Raw genomic sequence first — 20,240 nt, forward strand, 5'->3', positions numbered from 1 at the left:
CAGGGATTTATGCAACTCCATTTCTGAATATATCAAACTAGAATAATCAGAAATAAAAGGATTAAAAGTATTAGGAAGGCAATATTCCCTTTGGCCAAAACCAGGGTAGCACAGAGATGCTCTGACCACCATGTGATGGTTAGAGTTGATATTACATTTTCTTCTATCCCCACACCCCCACCTTGCATTTTACTGAGATTTGAAACACCTCCCAAATATTTATGGAAATAAAAAAAACAGCATGGAAAGAAAAACTGGTTTATCAAAATGATGCAAGGAAACAACTCAGTTAAAAAAAAAAATCACATACAGTAAGTAGAGTTACCTGAATAAACCAATGCAAAAAAAAAACCAAAAACTTGAGGTCACCAGAACAAAACACTTTAGTACCTGTAACATTTGAAAAAAAAAAAACAGGTTAGAAAATTTTAAATAAGTCACAAAATGTATCCAGTTAATATTTGCTTATTTCTAGTGTTCTTGTCTGACAGGAAAAGGCCACGGGGCATGCTTTTCAACTGAACTGGTGAGACAGCAACACAAGATGAGCAGAATGAATTGGTTTCTCTGGTTAAGTTCTGTATGAAATGACTACCAGCTCTACAACCAACTATAGCTGTAAATCACAGACCTCTCTCTTGTTAATTTTTAACATTTCATGTAGTCACAAACATAGGGTTTTGAATTGAATGGGCTTCCTCTCATTTGCCGCGCAGGAAACGCCAGCGCAGCTTTGTAAAAGAAGCCCACACAGGGTCTTTTACTAAAGATTAGCACATGTCCTCAGCATCAGAGCCCATAGAAATAAGATGGGTCTTGTGGCAGATAATATGTGTCAATCTTCAGAAAAGACACAACCCCCCCCCCCCCCCCCCCCCAACAGTGTATGGGAAAGAGTCTTTAAAAATTAAAAGTGAAACACTGTCAATATGTTGGTATGTTCTCAGCTGCTGCCCTGTAAACCTTATTTGTCCATAGTGTGCTGGCCTGCGTTGTGCATTCTCGCTTTCTGATGCTAGTTCCTTGCCTTGCTCCTCAGGCCGATGGGAAGGGCTTTAAAAGGAGAATTCACACTCCTTTCCGTCTGGGCTCTACTTGTGCGATGACTTGTCCAAATCTGGGAACTTATCGCTCAGTTTTTGAACCAGCGCAATGTGGTCCACACCAATGCTTGCTAGAAGTCCCCCCTCATTACCATCGGAACCAGTGTAGATGATCTCTTCTCCTCTCAGAGTGGTCATATGTCCTCCCAGGGAACGCAGCAGAGCGTTGCCTGCACATATATCCCACTTCTTGATATAGGACGTATGAATGTATACATCTGCTTGTTCTTGATTATCATCGGTCACCTCTAGCAAAGAGAGGACTTTATAACCTTCAGGAGAAGAAAGACAAGCTTGAATGAATGTTCAAAAAAAAAAAAAAAAAAAAAAAAGAGTACAATACAATAAAATTTAAAACGTTCTCTTAAGCAATGGGCCACGGCTGAAGCTAGCAATAATTTGAAACAAAATACAAAACATCTCTTTAGCACACTGGTCACGGATGAAATGCTGCTCTGGGCCCCACTCGCATCAAATCCAAAACTTAAAAGGTAAATTATTTATACAATGAAAATAAGTAGCTTCAGCAGTATAAGAACTTCAATCAATGTTAAAAGACTACTGTCACAAATTTTAAAAATACTGAAATCCATCTGTGTTCAAGCCATTATTTACTCCTTTATATGAAGGCAGACAGATAAGACACACATTTCTTTGATAACAGACCCCCCTCCCCCCCAGCACTGGATTAAATGAGATGAACACGGAGGATCTCTAATTAGAAAAAGGATGGTATAAAAACCCTAAACTTAAATAGCTGCATGTGTGTGTATGTGTTGAGTGACGCTTAAGATAGCGACTCTGGCTGGTGCCGGGCAAACCTGTACAGTCTGTGTTCCGTATATGGCAATCCGGTTTAGGATGGGTTGGAAAGGGCTTTGACAGCAACTTCAGTGGCTGGAACCTGAGGACAGTGTTGGGCAGACTTTTATGGTTTGTGTTCCACAAATGACAAAGACAGATAGGCTGGAGTGGGCTTCAACAGCAACTCCAGTAGTTGAAACATGGGGACAGGGCCGGGCGGACTTCTACGCTCTGTGTCCCAGATACGCCAAAGAAAGACCATGATCAAGTGTTTTACATCACATTCATTGTAGATTTAATCATGAACTGGTAATGAGTGTGAGTTGGGCAGACTTGATGGACCATCAGGTCTTTATCTGCCATCACTTACTATGTTACTATGATTGTTCTACAGGAACGTACATTCCGATCCCTCATCCACACTCACTGTAATCGCAGATAAATAAAAATGTTTAATGGTTTTACTTTTTGAATTAACAGACCAACACTACTACTACTACTACTATTTAACATTTCTAAAGTGCTACCAGGGTTGCGCAGCGCTGTACAATTAACAAAGAAGGACAGTCCCTCTCAAAGGAGCTTACAATCTAAAGGACAAAAAGTGCAGTCAATCAAGATTGAAGCAGTCTAGATTTCCTGGATAGAGGTACAATGGTTAGGTGCCGAAAGCGACATTGAAGAGGTGGGCTTTGAGCAAGGATTTGAAGATGGGTAGGGAGGGGGCTTGGCGTATGGGCTCAGGGAGTTTATTCCAAGCATAGAGTGAGGTGAGGCAGAAAAGGCGGAGTCTGGAGTTGGCGGTGGTGGAGAAGGGTACTGAGAGGAGGGATTTGTCTTGTGAGCGGAGGTTACGGGTAGGAGCGTAAGGGGAGATGAGGGTGGAGAGGTAGTGAGGTGCTGTAGATTGGCAGAGGGGGAAAGTGAGACAGGTAGAGGAGATTGGCAGAAGGGAAAAGTGAGACAGAGCAAGGAGATTGGCAGAGGGGAAAGTGAGAGAGCGAGGAGATTGGCAGAAGGGAAAAGTGAGACAGTGTGAGGAGACTGGCAGAAGGGAAAAGTGAGACAGAGTGAGGAGACTGGCAAAAGGGAGAAGTGAGAGAGAGCGAGGAGATTGGCAGAGGGGGAAGTGAGACAGCTAGAGGAGATTGGCCATTTGTCTTACAAACCAGTTCTTGCTTAATCCAGTCCTACACTGAATTTATTCCTTCAATCAGTATCGAAAATTAAAAACAGTTCTACAACTCAGTTTTTTTTTGTTTTTTGTGTTCATTTTATAAAGGGTATTCCATGAGAATCTTTCCTATTTTACATATGCCAGGAAGTACAGCAAACAGATTGATACTCCTTGTAGTATGTACCTAGTTTACACCTCTGTTTTGATAATATTCTAAATTAAGCTTGGCTCTGTGTCAAGTGGAACTCCTTCTGTCTACAGTTGGTGATACTCAGCGACTTGATTACAGCACAAGCAGAGACTGTTCAAAAGGAGAGGACCCTACAGAGCAGTGTTCTTCAACTTCAAGTCGAGGACTGTAAGCTTTTCTCTTTCTCATTTCCCCCTTGGTCATGCCGCTTCTCCTTGCTGTCTCTCACTTTCCCCCTCTGCCAATCTCCCCGTTCTCTCTCACTTTCCCCCTCTGCCAATCTCCCCGTTCTCTCTCACTTTCCCCCTCTACCATTCTCCTCGCTCTCTCTCACTTTCCCCCTCTGCCAATCTCGTTCTCTCTCACTTTCCCCCTCTGCCAATCTCGCTCTCTCTCACTTTCCCCCTCTGCTCACTCTCACTTTCCCCTTCTACCAATCTCCTCGCTCTGTCTCACTTTTCCCTTCTGCCAATTTCCTCGCTCTGTCTCACTTTCCCCTTCTGCCAATCTCCTCGCTCTCTCTCACTTTCCCCCTCTGCCAATCTCCTCGCTCTCTCTCACTTTCCCCTTCTGCCAATCTCCTCGCTCTCTCTCACTTTCCCCTTCTGCCAATCTCCTCGCTCTGTCTCACTTTCCCCCTCTGCCAATCTCGTTCTCTCTCACTTTCCCCCTCTGCCAATCTCGCTCTCTCTCACTTTCCCCCTCTGCTCACTCTCACTTTCCCCTTCTACCAATCTCCTCGCTCTGTCTCACTTTTCCCTTCTGCCAATTTCCTCGCTCTGTCTCACTTTCCCCCTGTGCCAATCTCCTCGCTCTCTCTCACTTCCCCCTTCTGCCATTCTCCCCGTTCTCTCTCACTTTCCCCCTCTACCATTCTCCCCGCTCTCTCTCACTTTCCCCCTCTGCCAATCTCCTCGCTCTCTCTCACTTTCCCCTTCTGCCAATCTCCTCGCTCTGTCTCACTTTCCCCCTCTGCCAATCTCGTTCTCTCTCACTTTCCCCCTCTGCCAATCTCGCTCTCTCTCACTTTCCCCCTCTGCTCACTCTCACTTTCCCCTTCTACCAATCTCCTCGCTCTGTCTCACTTTTCCCTTCTGCCAATTTCCTCGCTCTGTCTCACTTTCCCCCTCTGCCAATCTCCTCGCTCTCTCTCACTTTCCCCTTCTGCCAATCTCCTCGCTCTCTCTCACTTTCCCCTTCTGCCAATCTCCTCGCTCTCTCTCACTTCCCCCCTCTGCCAATCTCCTCGCTCTCTCACTTTCCCCCTCTGCTTTCTCTCACTTTCCCCTTCTGCCAATCTCCTCGCTCTGTCTCACTTTCCCCCTCTGCCAATCTCCTCTAGCTGTCTCACTTCCCCATCTGCCAATCTCCTCGCTCTCTCTCACTTCCCCCTCTGCCAATATCCTCGCTCTCTCTCACTTTCCCCCTCTGCCAATCTCCTCGCTCTCTCTCACTTTCCCCTTCTGCCAATCTCCTCGCTCTGTCTCACTTTCCCCCTCTGCCAATCTCGCTCTCTCTCACTTTCCCCCTCTGCCAATCTCGCTCTCTCTCACTTTCCCCCTCTGCTCACTCTCACTTTCCCCTTCTACCAACCTCCTCACTCTGTCTCACTTTTCCCTTCTGCCAATCTCCTCGCTCTCTCACTTTCCCCCTCTGCTTTCTCTCACTTTCCCCTTCTGCCAATCTCCTCGCTCTGTCTCACTTTCCCCCTCTGCCAATCTCCTCTAGCTGTCTCACTTCCCCATCTGCCAATCTCCTCGCTCTCTCTCACTTCCCCCTCTGCCAATATCCTCGCTCTCTCTCACTTTCCCCCTCTGCCAATCTCCTCGCTCTCTCTCACTTTCCCCTTCTGCCAATCTCCTCGCTGTCTCACTTTCCCCCTCTGCCAATCTCGCTCTCTCTCACTTTCCCCCTCTGCCAATCTCGCTCTCTCTCACTTTCCCCCTCTGCTCACTCTCACTTTCCCCTTCTACCAATCTCCTCGCTCTGTCTCACTTTTCCCTTCTGCCAATTTCCTCGCTCTGTCTCACTTTCCCCCTCTGCCAATCTCCTCGCTCTCTCTCACTTTCCCCTTCTGCCAATCTCCTCGCTCTCTCTCACTTTCCCCTTCTGCCAATCTCCTCGCTCTCTCTCACTTCCCCCTTCTGCCAATCTCCTCTAGCTGTCTCACTTCCCCATCTGCCAATCTCCTCGCTCTCTCTCACTTCCCCCTCTGCCAATCTCCTCGCTCTCTCTCACTTTCCCCCTCTGCCAATCTCGCTCTCTCACTTTCCCCCTCTGCCAATCTCGCTCTCTCTCACTTTCCCCCTCTGCTCACTCTCTTTCCCCTTCTACCAATCTCCTCGCTCTCTCACTTTCCCCCTCTGCTTTCTCTCACTTTCCCCTTCTGCCAATTTCCTCGCTCTGTCTCACTTTCCCCCTGTGCCAATCTCCTCGCTCTCTCTCACTTCCCCCTTCTGCCATTCTCCCCGTTCTCTCTCACTTTCCCCCTCTACCATTCTCCCCGCTCTCTCTCACTTTCCCCCTCTGCCAATCTCCTCGCTCTCTCTCACTTTCCCCTTCTGCCAATCTCCTCGCTCTGTCTCACTTTCCCCCTCTGCCAATCTCGTTCTCTCTCACTTTCCCCCTCTGCCAATCTCGCTCTCTCTCACTTTCCCCCTCTGCTCACTCTCACTTTCCCCTTCTACCAATCTCCTCGCTCTGTCTCACTTTTCCCTTCTGCCAATTTCCTCGCTCTGTCTCACTTTCCCCCTCTGCCAATCTCCTCGCTCTCTCTCACTTTCCCCTTCTGCCAATCTCCTCGCTCTCTCTCACTTTCCCCTTCTGCCAATCTCCTCGCTCTCTCTCACTTCCCCCCTCTGCCAATCTCCTCGCTCTCTCACTTTCCCCCTCTGCTTTCTCTCACTTTCCCCTTCTGCCAATCTCCTCGCTCTGTCTCACTTTCCCCCTCTGCCAATCTCCTCTAGCTGTCTCACTTCCCCATCTGCCAATCTCCTCGCTCTCTCTCACTTCCCCCTCTGCCAATATCCTCGCTCTCTCTCACTTTCCCCCTCTGCCAATCTCCTCGCTCTCTCTCACTTTCCCCTTCTGCCAATCTCCTCGCTCTGTCTCACTTTCCCCCTCTGCCAATCTCGCTCTCTCTCACTTTCCCCCTCTGCCAATCTCGCTCTCTCTCACTTTCCCCCTCTGCTCACTCTCACTTTCCCCTTCTACCAACCTCCTCACTCTGTCTCACTTTTCCCTTCTGCCAATCTCCTCGCTCTCTCACTTTCCCCCTCTGCTTTCTCTCACTTTCCCCTTCTGCCAATCTCCTCGCTCTGTCTCACTTTCCCCCTCTGCCAATCTCCTCTAGCTGTCTCACTTCCCCATCTGCCAATCTCCTCGCTCTCTCTCACTTCCCCCTCTGCCAATATCCTCGCTCTCTCTCACTTTCCCCCTCTGCCAATATCCTCGCTCTCTCTCACTTTCCCCCTCTGCCAATCTCCTCGCTCTCTCTCACTTTCCCCTTCTGCCAATCTCCTCGCTGTCTCACTTTCCCCCTCTGCCAATCTCGCTCTCTCTCACTTTCCCCTCTGCCAATCTCGCTCTCTCTCACTTTCCCCCTCTGCTCACTCTCACTTTCCCCTTCTACCAATCTCCTCGCTCTGTCTCACTTTTCCCTTCTGCCAATTTCCTCGCTCTGTCTCACTTTCCCCCTCTGCCAATCTCCTCGCTCTCTCTCACTTTCCCCTTCTGCCAATCTCCTCGCTCTCTCTCACTTTCCCCTTCTGCCAATCTCCTCGCTCTCTCTCACTTCCCCCTTCTGCCAATCTCCTCTAGCTGTCTCACTTCCCCATCTGCCAATCTCCTCGCTCTCTCTCACTTCCCCCTCTGCCAATCTCCTCGCTCTCTCTCACTTTCCCCCTCTGCCAATCTCGCTCTCTCACTTTCCCCCTCTGCCAATCTCGCTCTCTCTCACTTTCCCCCTCTGCTCACTCTCTTTCCCCTTCTACCAATCTCCTCGCTCTGTCTCACTTTTCCCTTCTGCCAATTTCCTCGCTCTGTCTCACTTTCCCCCTCTGCCAATCTCCTCGCTCTCTCTCACTTTCCCCTTCTGCCAATCTCCTCGCTCTCTCTCACTTTCCCCTTCTGCCAATCTCCTCGCTCTCTCTCACTTTCCCCCTCTGCCAATCTCCTCGCTCTCTCACTTTCCCCCTCTGCTTTCTCTCACTTTCCCCTTCTGCCAATCTCCTCGCTCTGTCTCACTTTCCCCCTCTGCCAATCTCCTCTAGCTGTCTCACTTCCCCATCTGCCAATCTCCTCGCTCTCTCTCACTTCCCCCTCTGCCAATATCCTCGCTCTCTCTCACTTTCCCCCTCTGCCAATCTCCTCGCTCTCTCTCACATTCCCCCCTCTGCCAATCTCCTCGCTCTCTCACTTTCCCCCTCTGCCAATCTCCTCGCTCTCTCTCACTTCCCCCCTCTGCCAATCTCCTCGCTCTCTCTCTCTCAATTACCTCGCTGTCTCACTTTCCCCCTCTGCCAATCTCCTCTAGCTGTCTCACTTCCCCCTCTGCCAATCTTCTTGCTCTGTCTCACTTTCCCCTCTGCCAATCTCCTCGCTCTCTCTCACTTTCCCCCTCTGCCAATCACCTCGCTCTGTCTCACTTTCCCCCTCTGCCAATCTCCTCTAGCTGTCTCACTTCCCCCTCTGCCAATCTTCTCGCTCTGTCTCACTTTCCCCTTCTGCCATGCCGGATCTCCTAGCCATGTCTCTCACTTTCGCTTCTGCCATGCCATATCTCCTCACTCTGTCTTACTCCCCCCCCCCTGCCATGACGCATCTCCTCGCCACGTCTCTCACTTCCCCCCCTCTGCCATGCCACACCGCCTCAATCTCTCTGTTTCCCCCTCTTCCATGCTGCATCACCTTGCCATGTCTCTCACTTTCTCCTCTGCCATACCAATTCGCCTCGCTCTGTCTCTCCTCCTACCAATCAGCATTGCTCTGTCCCTCTCTCTATCTGACCTCTCCCTCTTGCTTACCCTCTTGTTGCCTTCCAGGATCATCTTCAGCAGTGATAGCAGCAGGAACGGCAGTGACAGCAGCAGAAACGATGTGCTGGACATTTCCTTGCAAGCGCTGCTGCTAGCCTTGCAGTTCCACTCCTCTGATATAAACTTTGTGTTGGAGGGGTGGGGTTGTAAGAGCTAGATGTGGGGCACAGAGGGAAAGGGTGCTGGGAGCCTTTCCTGCTGTTTTTACCAGCAATACCACTGCCGCAGACTTGGAAAGGCAGTAATCCTAGTGGCAGAGGGCAACAGGTAAAGATCATAGTTGGGGGATGGGAAGGCAACAATGGCAGTGGTAGAGAGAGACGAAGGCCATGTTTGGGGCTGGGAAAGTGCCCCCCGTATCCCATATTGATGTCTCCCGTACTCCTTGGGGTACACATACCACATGTGGGGAACGTATGCTATGGTGTTTAGAAAAATTGCTTTGTTCAGATGGGGGTCATTAACAAAACTAAAGGAAGCAGAACACTGAACAAAAAAACTAAAGACATATTATAAGGGCAAGCATTCAGCTTCTACTTAATCCTCTTCTTTATCTCTGAGCCTTCCAATCTCATTAATATTTAAAAGTGAAAAAAAAAATCTTGGCTCCTCATTTTACTCTTAGCTGTTGTTCTTCTTCTGTGTGTGCCTTTTGACTTTTAATTACTTATGAACACTGGAGATTGCAGAGTTGGCAATGATGTTAATTACATTGTGATTGTTTATAACTATTCTATTGCATTCATTGATTTATAAACTGCCTTCCCAGGATCCAAAAGGACTTTATTTTGGAAACATCTACAGCAGGCTCTTTGAACTACAGCATTTCTCTGTCCAGAGGGAACTTAACCTGGATTATCTTCAGTGCTACAAGATAATAAACCTAGAGAGGATTACTGAACAAAATGGGCCAAAAGGTTATTGTCACAACTCCTTTGAATAAATAATTTTATTATCCCTCTCATTAGGGATTAGATTATACTCAAAATATGGATTAGGTGCTATATACAGCTGGGGATTCATAAATTTCTTAGGACTGCATGTGTGTGAAGTGTTTAAAACTTCTGAGCAGACTGGGAAGTAAGAGGGTGGCAGTCGCTTCTGTTGTTCCCTGACTGCTCATATTGATTGCCTCAAATATGGTCAAATGGAAGGGCAGACTGCAGGTTTTTCCCTCTGAAACCCGGCAGCCTGGCAATGAGGACCCTTTGAATACTTTTGTGCAAAGGATGGGGGTCTAGGAAGTTTCTTTGAGGGCTGGCCCTACTATGTCAACACCAGGGCCAGGGAGCCTGATGCCATGTCTTGGGATAGAGACATCCTTTGAGCCCCAAACAGCAGACACCACTTCTACAGCCTATGTAGGGGGATCCTCCAGACGGTTTCAGCTATGGAACCGCTTGTTGATGATGAGCTGCGGACACCACTGACCTAGGGGAGAGCAACTTGGGAGGAGGACCATCCAATTCCTCTGCACAAGACACCTCCTGTTCATGTATTATTATTATTTTAGCTATTTCATTTATATATTTATTAGGATTTATTTACCACCTTTTGAAGGCGGTGTACAGTAAGAATAAATCTACGAATAATCATCTAGAATTCTGAAAAAAACTAAAAGCTCATCAAGATAAGGATCAGAATGTGGATACTTTCAAATGTTACTTCATTGTTAGAACATCAACTCAGAAGCGGCTATTCCTGCAATTTTATTAGTAACATTAGCACCTACAGGGACTGGCTACTGTGTATATTCTTCAGATCTCATGGTGTTTCTTTTTTAAGCTGAAATGCTCAAATTTTTTTCTGGATTCAATTAGGGAAACCCAGTGGAAAAGAAAACATTTTTTGTTGTTAAAGCCAGGTGCATTCCAGCTAGGTGCCTTGTTTCTTCTTAAATAATCATGTAAATGTATTGCTCCTTTAAACAGGCTACCTTTATTAACTCAGTCCCTTTTACTAAGCTGCATCAGGTGTTAATGTGTGCCTAACGCAGCTAAAAACGGAGTACTAGGGGACATGCTCAGACATCTTGCGGTAATTCTGAAGTGTGTGCACGCACTAAAAATTATTTCTAATAGTTTTTTTTTTTCTTTTAAGGGGGGCCTGTCATGGATGGACACAGTTGGTGTTCCTATGCTATCTACATTACTGCATGCCAATAGGTTAGCGCAGGGAGCCCTTACCACCTATAAAATGGATATAAGTAAGTGCTCACATGGTAATTTTTACAAAAATGGTCATGCACTAATGACATTAGCACATAGCCATTAATAAATAATATAAAAAATAAGCCATTTTACAGCTACAGTAAAAAATGGCCTTAGCATGTGGGAAAGACTCACATAAGAATGAACTGAGGCCATTGTTTGCTGCAGCTTAATACAAGGACTCCATTAAGACAGGTTTGGAAGCACTAGATATGAACGGTGACAGCAGTGGCGTAGCTACGTGGGGCCTGAGGGGGCCGGGGCCCCCGCAGATTCACCCCAGGACCCCCTCCCGGCGAACCCGCCCCCGCCTACCTTTACTTTTGCTGGCAGGGGATCCCACTCCCCGCCAGCCGACGTCTTCTCAGTCCATCCTGCTCTTCAATTTGTTTGCTGACGTCCTGCACGTAATTGTACGTGCAGGACGTCAGACTCAGAGAACAGTTCTGTTCTCTGAGTCTGACACATCAGCAAACAAATTGAAGAGCAGGAAGCGACTGAGAAGAAGACGTCGGCTGGCGGGGAGTGGGATCCCCCGCCAGCAAAAGTAAAGGTAGGCTGCAGCGGCAGCGGGTTCGCGGCGGGAGGGGGGGCGGCAATGTCGGCAGTGGGGGGGTGGTGCCGGGGGGAGGGCTAAAATGTGCCCCCTCCCCCCGGGCTCTGGACCCCTCCCCCACGGAAGGCTGGCTACGCCCCTGGGTGACAGAATTCAAAAAGGCGTGGGATGAACACAGAGGATTTCTAAATAGAAAATGGATGGTATTTAAAAAATGGAAAAAAAAAAAAAAAAAACCCCAAAACTTAAATGGCTCGTGTGTGTGGGTGTGTCAAGTGACGCTTGGATGGTGACTTCGGCTGTGAAAAACTAAAGCCAGTGCCGGGCAAACTTGTACAGTCTGTGTCCCTTATATTCCCATTCGGTTTAGGATGGACAGGATAGGGCTTCGACCGCAACTTCGGCAACTGGAACGTGAGGACAGTGCCGGGCAGACTTTTACTGTCTGTATCTCGCAAACGGCAAGACAAATTCAGATAGGCTGGAGTGAGCTTCGACGGCAACACCCGTAGTTGGAACGTAAGGACGAACTTCCAGTCCCAGAAACGCCAAAGAAACCCCATGATAAAGTATTTTATTTCAGATTCATTGTTGATTTAATCATGAATTGATAATGAGTGTGACTGTTGGGCAGACTGGATGGTCTGTTCAGGTCTTTATCTGTAGTCATTACTATGTTACTATGGGGGTCTTTTACTAAGGCACGCTAGTGTTTTTAGCGCGCGTTAAAAAATAGGCATGTGCTAAACGCTAAAGACGCCCATAGGAATGCATTGGCCTTTAGCGTGCGCCTATTTTTAACACACGCTAGAAACGCCAATGCGCCTTAGTAAAAAGCCTCCTATATTAATATGAACCCCCCCCCCCTTAAGAATTAGGATCCACTGATACATTATTACTTCCTGATGTTAACTAGAAGCAGTCAGCTTTTGATCGGTTAAAATTAAAATGTTCCCATATTGTTCTAATTCTTTACTTCTCCTTGATTGAGTACTAGAGGTATAGCTTTTGGTGTTTTCTTATTGGGGATTTTTGTTTCTTGATATGGTATCTTAGTAAGGTGTACAAGCATCTGAGCAATTTTCTTTTATTTCCAGAGACTACTTCCTACTCCAATAAAGGAAGAGCAGGCCCAGACTGAGGGCCCATAACTGTCTTGACGTTTTAAATTTGACTCAGGTTTGAGGAAGAGGGGGGATGTTTTTTTATTTCTTCTACATAAATTGTTTAATTCTGTTCTTGATCCAGGCAAAGATTGATTTTGCAATTTTTTTTTAAAATATATCACTATACCCTCATTTGCCGATATGTTCTCTGTTTCATGCAATAAAAGCAGTTTGCTTAGCGGGGTTTAAAAAACGTTTGGTTGGCTTCCTAAAGGAAAAGTCCATAGACCATTATTAAAATGGACTTGGGGAAAATCCACTGCTTATTTCTAGGATAAGCAGCATAAAATGCATTGTTCAGTTCTGCGATCTTGCCAGGTACTTGTGACCTGGATTGGCCACTGTTGGAAACAGGATGCTGGGCTTGATGGTCCTTCGGTCTGTCCCAGTATGGCAATACTTATGTATTTATCAGACAGAAGCCAATTGCTAATACTGCAGCGAACAGGGACACCCAAAAGTTCTCAACAGTGGGCTACAATCAGAAACTCATGTGTATGCAGGCTTCTTATAGCAAGATTCATTCCTATCAAAATCTGTAACTCTCTTTTGAAATTGTGACTTCATATCCACCAAATAATTCTTCAAACATGTCTGTTTGCTAATTAGGGGCCTCTTTTACAAGCCATGCTACCGATTCCCGGTGCGGCAATTCAGAGGAAGCCCATTCAATTCCTATGGGCTTCCTTTCATTTGCCGCGTGGCAATCGCTAGTGCGGCTTTGTAAAAGAAACCCTAGGTTAAGCTTTTTTCCCCCCCCCTAAAACCTTCAAGCGGGCTGCATCCTGAGATCAGGCAGGCTGCATTTAACTCATGGGCAGCATATTGACGTCTCTATGCTAGTCAAATAAGCATCGCTAAGGGAAAAGCTTGGAGGAAAGTTACCCCCCCGTGCTTTCAACTGGAGGAGGGATATATACAATGGGAAAACAAAACCAAGCCCCTTTCTCCCTTAATAGACTACAGTTTGCCAATAACATTTTAAATAGCTTCCAGGCATATATCTCTTAGGTACTGAGCACCATAGGGTACCATAAAGACAAGGGAATGAGTGAGTCCCAACATACCTGCTCCACCAGCTGGAATTATCTCTGTGTCATTTCCAAATGTTTTCAAAGCAACTTCCTTTACTTTGCCTGCATGGGAGCGGGACACAATGAGCTTAGGAGTTTTACTGTAGTTGTCACGTGCTTTTACATTCGACCCAACGTTCACCATGCCCCATGCTGTAAGAGAGAAACATTTTATTGTGTATAGAGCAGACTAAAAAGGACATGTCAAGTGGATGTTATGATCCTGCAGATAAAAGGACATTAACCACTATTCTATGATCCCTGCTGTTATGACTGGCACAAAGGAACTCATTTATGAAAGTTTAGCCAGTATGTCTGTCTTTCTGAAAGTTTGAGGAAAAATGTTTGAGCTTCCAAAGTAAGCATATTTTTAGCTGGACTCAGGAGAGACATTCACAGCACAGCAGCATGGACAGGGATGAGAAATAATACACAAGGGGTGGGCTAGTAGTTATAACAGGGGAGAGATCAAGAAGCACAGAAGCAAAGGTTCAGATCTAAGTTCTCACAACGAAGCTCCCTTCTGACCTCAAGCAAGTCACTTTACCCTCCACTGTCTCAGTACAAAACTAATAACCTCATTTACTAACCTGCATTAACACATGCTATTTAACACAAACCCTATTATTCTCAATATGGCCTATTTACTGCTCATGCAGCTTCCATTAATGCACATTAAGACATTAACACAAGGTAGTAAGGGGGGGGTCTTTTTACTGAGGTGCACTAGCGTTTTTAGCGCGTGCTAAAAATAAGTGTGCGCTAATGGGCATCTCTAGTGTTTAGCGCACACTAATCATTAGGGCATGCTAAAAACACTAGCACAAACCACAAAAGATGGCAGAAGATGAACCAAAACAGACCAGAAAAACCATAAGGAGTAAGAGCACCAGAAAAGTTTAATAAGACCCTACACGGTCCGTGTTTCGGCCAACAGGCCTTCCTCAGGGGTCCTGAATCTGACGTTTACAGGTGCACCTCCGAGATACTCATGAAACAAAAAGCAAAAAACGTTAGTGCTGTCTGATAGCGGACATAAGCGTGTATGCTAATGAAACACTAGCACGCCTTTGTAAAAGGTCCCCTAGATGAAGCCATTGAACTATAAGGTCTCTGAGCAAGGGAAATACCCACAGTAGTTGAAAGGCAGCTTATTTTGAGCTTTGTTTTATTATTATTAGCATTTGTATAGCGCTACCAGACACACGCAGTGCTGAACACCTGATACAAAGAGACAGTCCCTGCTCAAAACATAGTAACATAGTAGATGACGGCAGAAAAAGACCTGCACGGTCCATCCAGTCTGCCCAACAAGATAACTCATATTTGCTGCTTTTTGTGTATACCCTACTTTGATTTGTAGCTGTGCTCTTCAGGGCACAGACCGTATAAGTCTGCCCCGCACTATCCCCGCCTCCCAACCAGGGGCGTATCTGCGTGGGGCCTCAGGGGCCTGGGCCCCCGCAGATTTCGCCCTGGACCCCCCTACCGCTGCCAACCCTCCCCCTCCGTTGCTCGCCTACCTTCGCTGGCGGGGGACCCCAACCCCCGCCAGCCGAGGTCCGCGTCTTCCTGCCGCTGCCGGCTGCCTTTGGTCCTTTCATTTGTCCATTGAAGCTGGCGCCGACGAAAGTTTCTTTTGAGTCTGACGTCGCTGCACGTTGTACGTGCAGGACGTCAGGCTCAGAAAATGTTTCTGAGTCTGACGTCCTGCACGTACAACGTGCAGCGACGTCAGAGTCAAAAGAAACTTTCGTCGGAGCCAGCTTCAATGGACAAATGAAAGGACCAAAGGCAGTCGGCAGCGGCAGGAGGACGCGGACCTCGGCTGGCGGGGGTTGGGGTCCCCCGCCAGCGAAGGTAGGCAAGCAACGGAGGGGGAGGGTTGGAAATGGTAGCAGCTGGGGGGAGGGGGATCGGCAATGGCAGCGGCGGCGGCGGCGGCGGCGGGGGGGGGGGCTATAATGTGCCCCCTCACTCTGGCCCTGGCCCCCCCTACCGCCGCAGTTCAGATACGCCCCTGCTCCCAACCACCAGCCCCACCTCCCAACCACCGGCTCTGGCACAGGCACAGACCGTATAAGTCTGCCCAGCACTATCCTCACCTCCCCACCACCAGCCCTGCCTCCCAACCACCGGCTCTGGCACAGACCGTACAAGTCTGTCCAGCACTATCCCCGCCTCCCAACCACCAGTCCCGCTTCCCACCACCGGCTCTGGCACAGACCGTATAAGTCTGCTCAGCCCTATCCCCGCCTCCCAACCACCAGCCCCGCCTCCCGATCTTGACTAAGCTCCTGAGGATCCATTCCTTCGGCACAGGATTCCTTTATGCTTATCCCACGCATGTTTGAATTCCGTTACCGTTTTCATTTCCACCACCTCCCGCGGGAGGGCATTCCAAGCATCCACTACTCTCTCCGTGAAAAAATACTTCCTGACATTTTTCATGAGTCTGCCCCCCAAAGAGCCTACAATCTAAATAATAGACAGACAGACAAGACAGTTACAGGTGAGGAAAGTAATGGGTGAGAAGGAAGGAAGGGACAAGGGGAGGGCAATTGAGTAGTGGCTAGGAGCTAAAAAGCAGCAGTGAAAAGGTGGGTTTTCAGCATAGATTTGAAAAACAGGTAGAGATGGAGCTAGACGTATAGGTCCAGGAAGTCTATTTCAAGCATAAGGTGCTGGTTTAGAAACCCAAGTAATAAAATCTAAATCCAAAAAGAACCGATTCTGAAATTTACATGTGTTTATATAAGCCCAAGCTCTGACCCCCCCCCCTCCCTTCCAAAGCAATAAATTGGGGCTACGGAGCCAAACTCTCCATTCTACTGGGTCCAGTCCGTGAACTGAAAACCCTGAGAGCAAAACCATTAGGCTCTACCAAGCTGTATGGCCTTAGCCTGTACAGCCGGGAGCTAGACCAGGGATCAGATACATCATGCACACAACTTATATCTGCTGGAGATAGAGAAAAATAATGGAACTTTCCACAGAACACCAGCCCTTAGACTGGTGATGTCACTGAGGAAAAGTCGGTTCTCTACTTCTATCTGTTGACAGGACAGGAATACAACCCAAGCACACAAAACGGCGCAGCTGGACACTAAAGAATACCGGGGTCAATATTCAGCTGGCAGCAGTCCAGTGGGGGCAAGAAGAGTAGGGGGAAAACCCCACTTGCTCCTGCCCCTAGCGGCTACACCCTCAATCTAGCTTCCACAACCTCTTGCGGCAGCCTCATAGTACTGTACAGAGAGTGCTACTGCTAGGGGCAGGCGCAAATAGGGCTCACTGCTACCCTATTACCCTCACTGGACCCCAGGGATCTGAAATACACCATCCAACTACTAGGGCCATAATACCTCTGCATATACTACTACTACTACTTAACATTTCTAAAGCGCTACTAGGGTTACGCAGCGCTGTACAATTTAACATAGAGGGACGGTCCCTGCTCAAGGAGCTTACAATCTAAGAGACAAGTGAACAGACAGTCTGATAGGGGCGGTCAAATTGGGGCAGTCTGGATTTAGTGAACGGTAAGAGTTAGGTGCCGAATGCAGCATTGAAGAGGTGGGTTTTAAGCAAAGACTTGAAGATGGGCAGGGAGGGAGCTTGGCGTAAGGGCTCAGGAAGGTTGTTCCAAGCATAGGGTGAGGCGAGGCAGAATGAGCGGAGCCTGGAGTTGGCGGTGTTGGAGAAGGGTACAGAGAGGAGGGATTTGTCCTGTGAACGGAGGTTACGGGCGGGAACATACACATTTCATTACCAAAAGAAACATGCTAAGACTTTCTCAAACATCAGGTAACCTTGTGACCATGGAGGGCACACTAACCTGTATTGTAGAAACATTCAATATGGTCAGAGGGAACTCCATATATGGCTACAAAGTAAAAACTAATTAGAACTGGGACCTGTCCTCCTCAGGAAACCAACTAGCCCACCATAAACAGTGTTAAGAAAGACTGTAAACCCCTAGGATGATCTATATTTTTGTCCAATTCATAACAACATTTGATCCTAATCTAAACTCTGCTAAGTGAGAAAAAAATGGCCCTAGTGAATAAATAACCAGAATGTTTTTGTTTGAGGTATTTATTCAATTTAAAAAAATTCAACTATAAGTATCCTTGTATGAAAAAAGGTTTCTGTAGCCAATTGATTGCCTAAATAGAAATCAGGAGCTTAAATAATCGAGTAATAATTAAGCCACCCTGCAAAAGAAAGCTGCACAACTGAGTTTGGAGATCCTATCCTATATAATAATTCTTACCTCCAACGTTCTGACTTGCCCGGGACTGTGGCTCATTCCGAGTTGGTCTGCTAGGCTCCGTAGATCAGGCTGACATCACCATAGCCATTATGATGTCAACTTCAGAACCCGGGGGGGAAACAAAACATGCCCCACAGCTGATCCATGTCCAGAGGAGGGTCGTTGGACATGGGTGGTTGCAGTGGGCGCAGGGGGAGAGGAGGGTCACTGGACATGGGTGGCTGCAGGGGAGCCGAGGAAAACCTTGCTTACACCCGTTTCATTTGTGTCAGAAACGGGCCTTTTTTTAACTAGTCCTATATAAGGTTGAAATGGGAACTCATCCTGCCACAATTAAAAGAAATTTTAGAGGACTTCTCCTTCTCTGCTCATATCCAGCAGATCGCCAAGACCTGTCATTTTTTTCTTTACAACATCCGTAAAATCCGCCCCTTTCTTTCTGAGCACTCTACCAAAACCCTCATCCTCACCCTTGTCACCTCTCGTTTGGACTACTGCAATCTGCTTCTTGCTGGCCTCCCACTTAGTCACCTCTCCCCTCTCCAATCGGGTCAAAACTCTGCTGCCCGTCTCGTCTTCCGCCAGGGTCGCTTTACTCATACTACCCCTCTCCTCAAGTCGCTTCATTGGCTCCCTATCCGTTTTCGCATCCTGTTCAAACTTCTTCTACTAACCTATAAATGTACTCATTCTGCTGCTCCCCAGTATCTCTCCACACTTGTCCTTCCCTACACCCCTTCCTGTGTACTCCGCTCCATGGATAAATCCTTCTTATCTGTTCCCTTCTCCGCTACTGCCAACTCCAGACTTCGCTCCTTCTGTCTTGCTGCGCCCTACGCCTGGAACAGACTTCCTGAGCCCCTACGTCTTGCCCCATCCTTGACCATCTTTAAATCTAGATTGAAAGCCCACCTCTTTAACATTGCTTTTGACTCGTAACTACTTGTATCCACTCGCCTCCACCTACCCTCCTCTCCTCTTTCCTCTACACATTAATTGATTTGTTTGCTTTATTTTTTTGTCTATTAGATTGTAAGCTGTTTGAGCAGGGACTGTCTTTCTTCTATGTTTGTGCAGCGCTGCATACGCTTTGTAGCGCTATAGAAATGCTAAATAGTAGTAGTAAGTAGTAAGACTACAGCGACTACATGGGAAAGGTCAACCTCCAAAGATCAACCCAAAGGAACACTGGAAAAGCATCCAAAGTCTGAAAGAATCCTAGGCTAAGTCCAAAGATCCGCAGGCCTCTGTCATAGTTGCAGATTTGAGGGTTCATATCAATCATCAGAAAAAAAAAAGGAAAAGGCTGAGTGGTATTTAATGGAAACAGCATTCAAGGGAGGACAGCTAGATGAAGCCACTGCTTTATGAAAACAACAATACTGTCCGTCTCATGTTTTACAAGCAGCATCAGAATAACGCATAATGGATGACTACCTCTGATGAAATATGAATGGGCTTGCATGCATTGTTCAGTGTAAAGAAAACGCAACGAAAGAAAAAAATGTAAAGGAAAACATTCCAATCTCCAGCACAAAGCTGAGAAAGATCATGTTTGGCTAAACTAGAAAAAACATTTTTATAACCAATTGCAAAGAACCCAAAAGAGACAATGTGGAACAGACTTCACCACTACAGGCCTAAAATACATTTAGGAATCATAAGTTTCACAGAAAACATTTCTATTAAAAACAAGGATACTGATGATCACATGTAAAGTAAGTTTAAATATTTGCTTTTCTAAACCACCACCCTAGCATATTAATCAGCCATCCAGGACAATGCTCATGAGTAATATATGCAAACATTACTACGTAGGGAAGAACATTTAATAAATCACTAACTTCTGTACGTGGAAACAAGATCTAAAGACTAAATACCTTATTAAACCAAGACCAGTTATGATGGATAACATAGAACATTCTAGAAGTAGATGATGGACTCCAGTCCAATATTGAAATGAAAAAGAATGGGGACGATTTCTAGAAATCCATAACAAAATACTGCATTACTAACATAAGCTAATACTTAAACATATAGGGTCCTGTTTACAAAGGCGTGCTAGCATTTCTAGCACGTGCTAACCGTGTAGACACACATAGAAGTTAGCGCACACTAAAAACGCTAGCGCGCCTTTGTAAACAGGGCTCATAGGAAGGATAAACTGAAAAACACAGATTTTGAAAGTTCACACATATATCCAAATATGTGCAGTCTTTTTGTAACACACATATTAAAACCATACCCTTATCCTTTTAAAATTCAGTTCAAGAAAACAGAGGGATTTATGAGATTGCACTGAATTTCTCTGTATTGCAGGTTATAAGGTATGTGTTTTATTTTGTTTTTGAGTGGCCCTATTCCACTGCCCCCATACCCACCTCCCCAATTCTTATAACTAATACAGCTAGCTGCAGAAAAATTGAGTGTGGAGGCTAAGTCTGGTGTGGAAGGAACAAATTTGACAGTTAAGAAACGTATATGGTAAGCCCACTTTTGAATGGGGATTCAAATATATAAAACACTATGGGAAGTTGTTTGTCAGACTAATTATGGCTGCATACAGAGCTTGCAAGTTTGTACAGTCATATCTTATGAACTGTAGGAGATTTTCTAATAGTTTGGTAAGGTCACTTTTAACCGGTGCTG

The 20,240-nt window shown here is 46.7% G+C and overlaps 1 protein-coding gene across 1 annotated transcript in view; it reads right to left on the reverse strand.

Annotated features, from left to right (window-relative positions):
- Nucleotides 1-244: 244 nt before the first annotated feature.
- IMPAD1 (inositol monophosphatase domain containing 1) overlaps nucleotides 245-20,240 on the reverse strand; it is a 58,076-nt gene continuing 38,080 nt past the window's right edge. The window contains exons 4-5 of the mRNA XM_030214652.1: nucleotides 13,310-13,468; nucleotides 245-1,375 (exon numbers count right to left, since the gene is read on the reverse strand). Of these exons, the coding sequence (XP_030070512.1) occupies nucleotides 1,092-1,375; nucleotides 13,310-13,468 (443 nt within the window). The 3' untranslated portion in view covers nucleotides 245-1,091. The remainder of the gene's footprint in view (nucleotides 1,376-13,309; nucleotides 13,469-20,240) is intronic.

The sequence above is a fragment of the Microcaecilia unicolor genome, chromosome 1 (genome assembly GCF_901765095.1).
Source record: "Microcaecilia unicolor chromosome 1, aMicUni1.1, whole genome shotgun sequence".
Classification (NCBI taxonomy): Eukaryota; Metazoa; Chordata; class Amphibia; order Gymnophiona; family Siphonopidae; genus Microcaecilia; species Microcaecilia unicolor.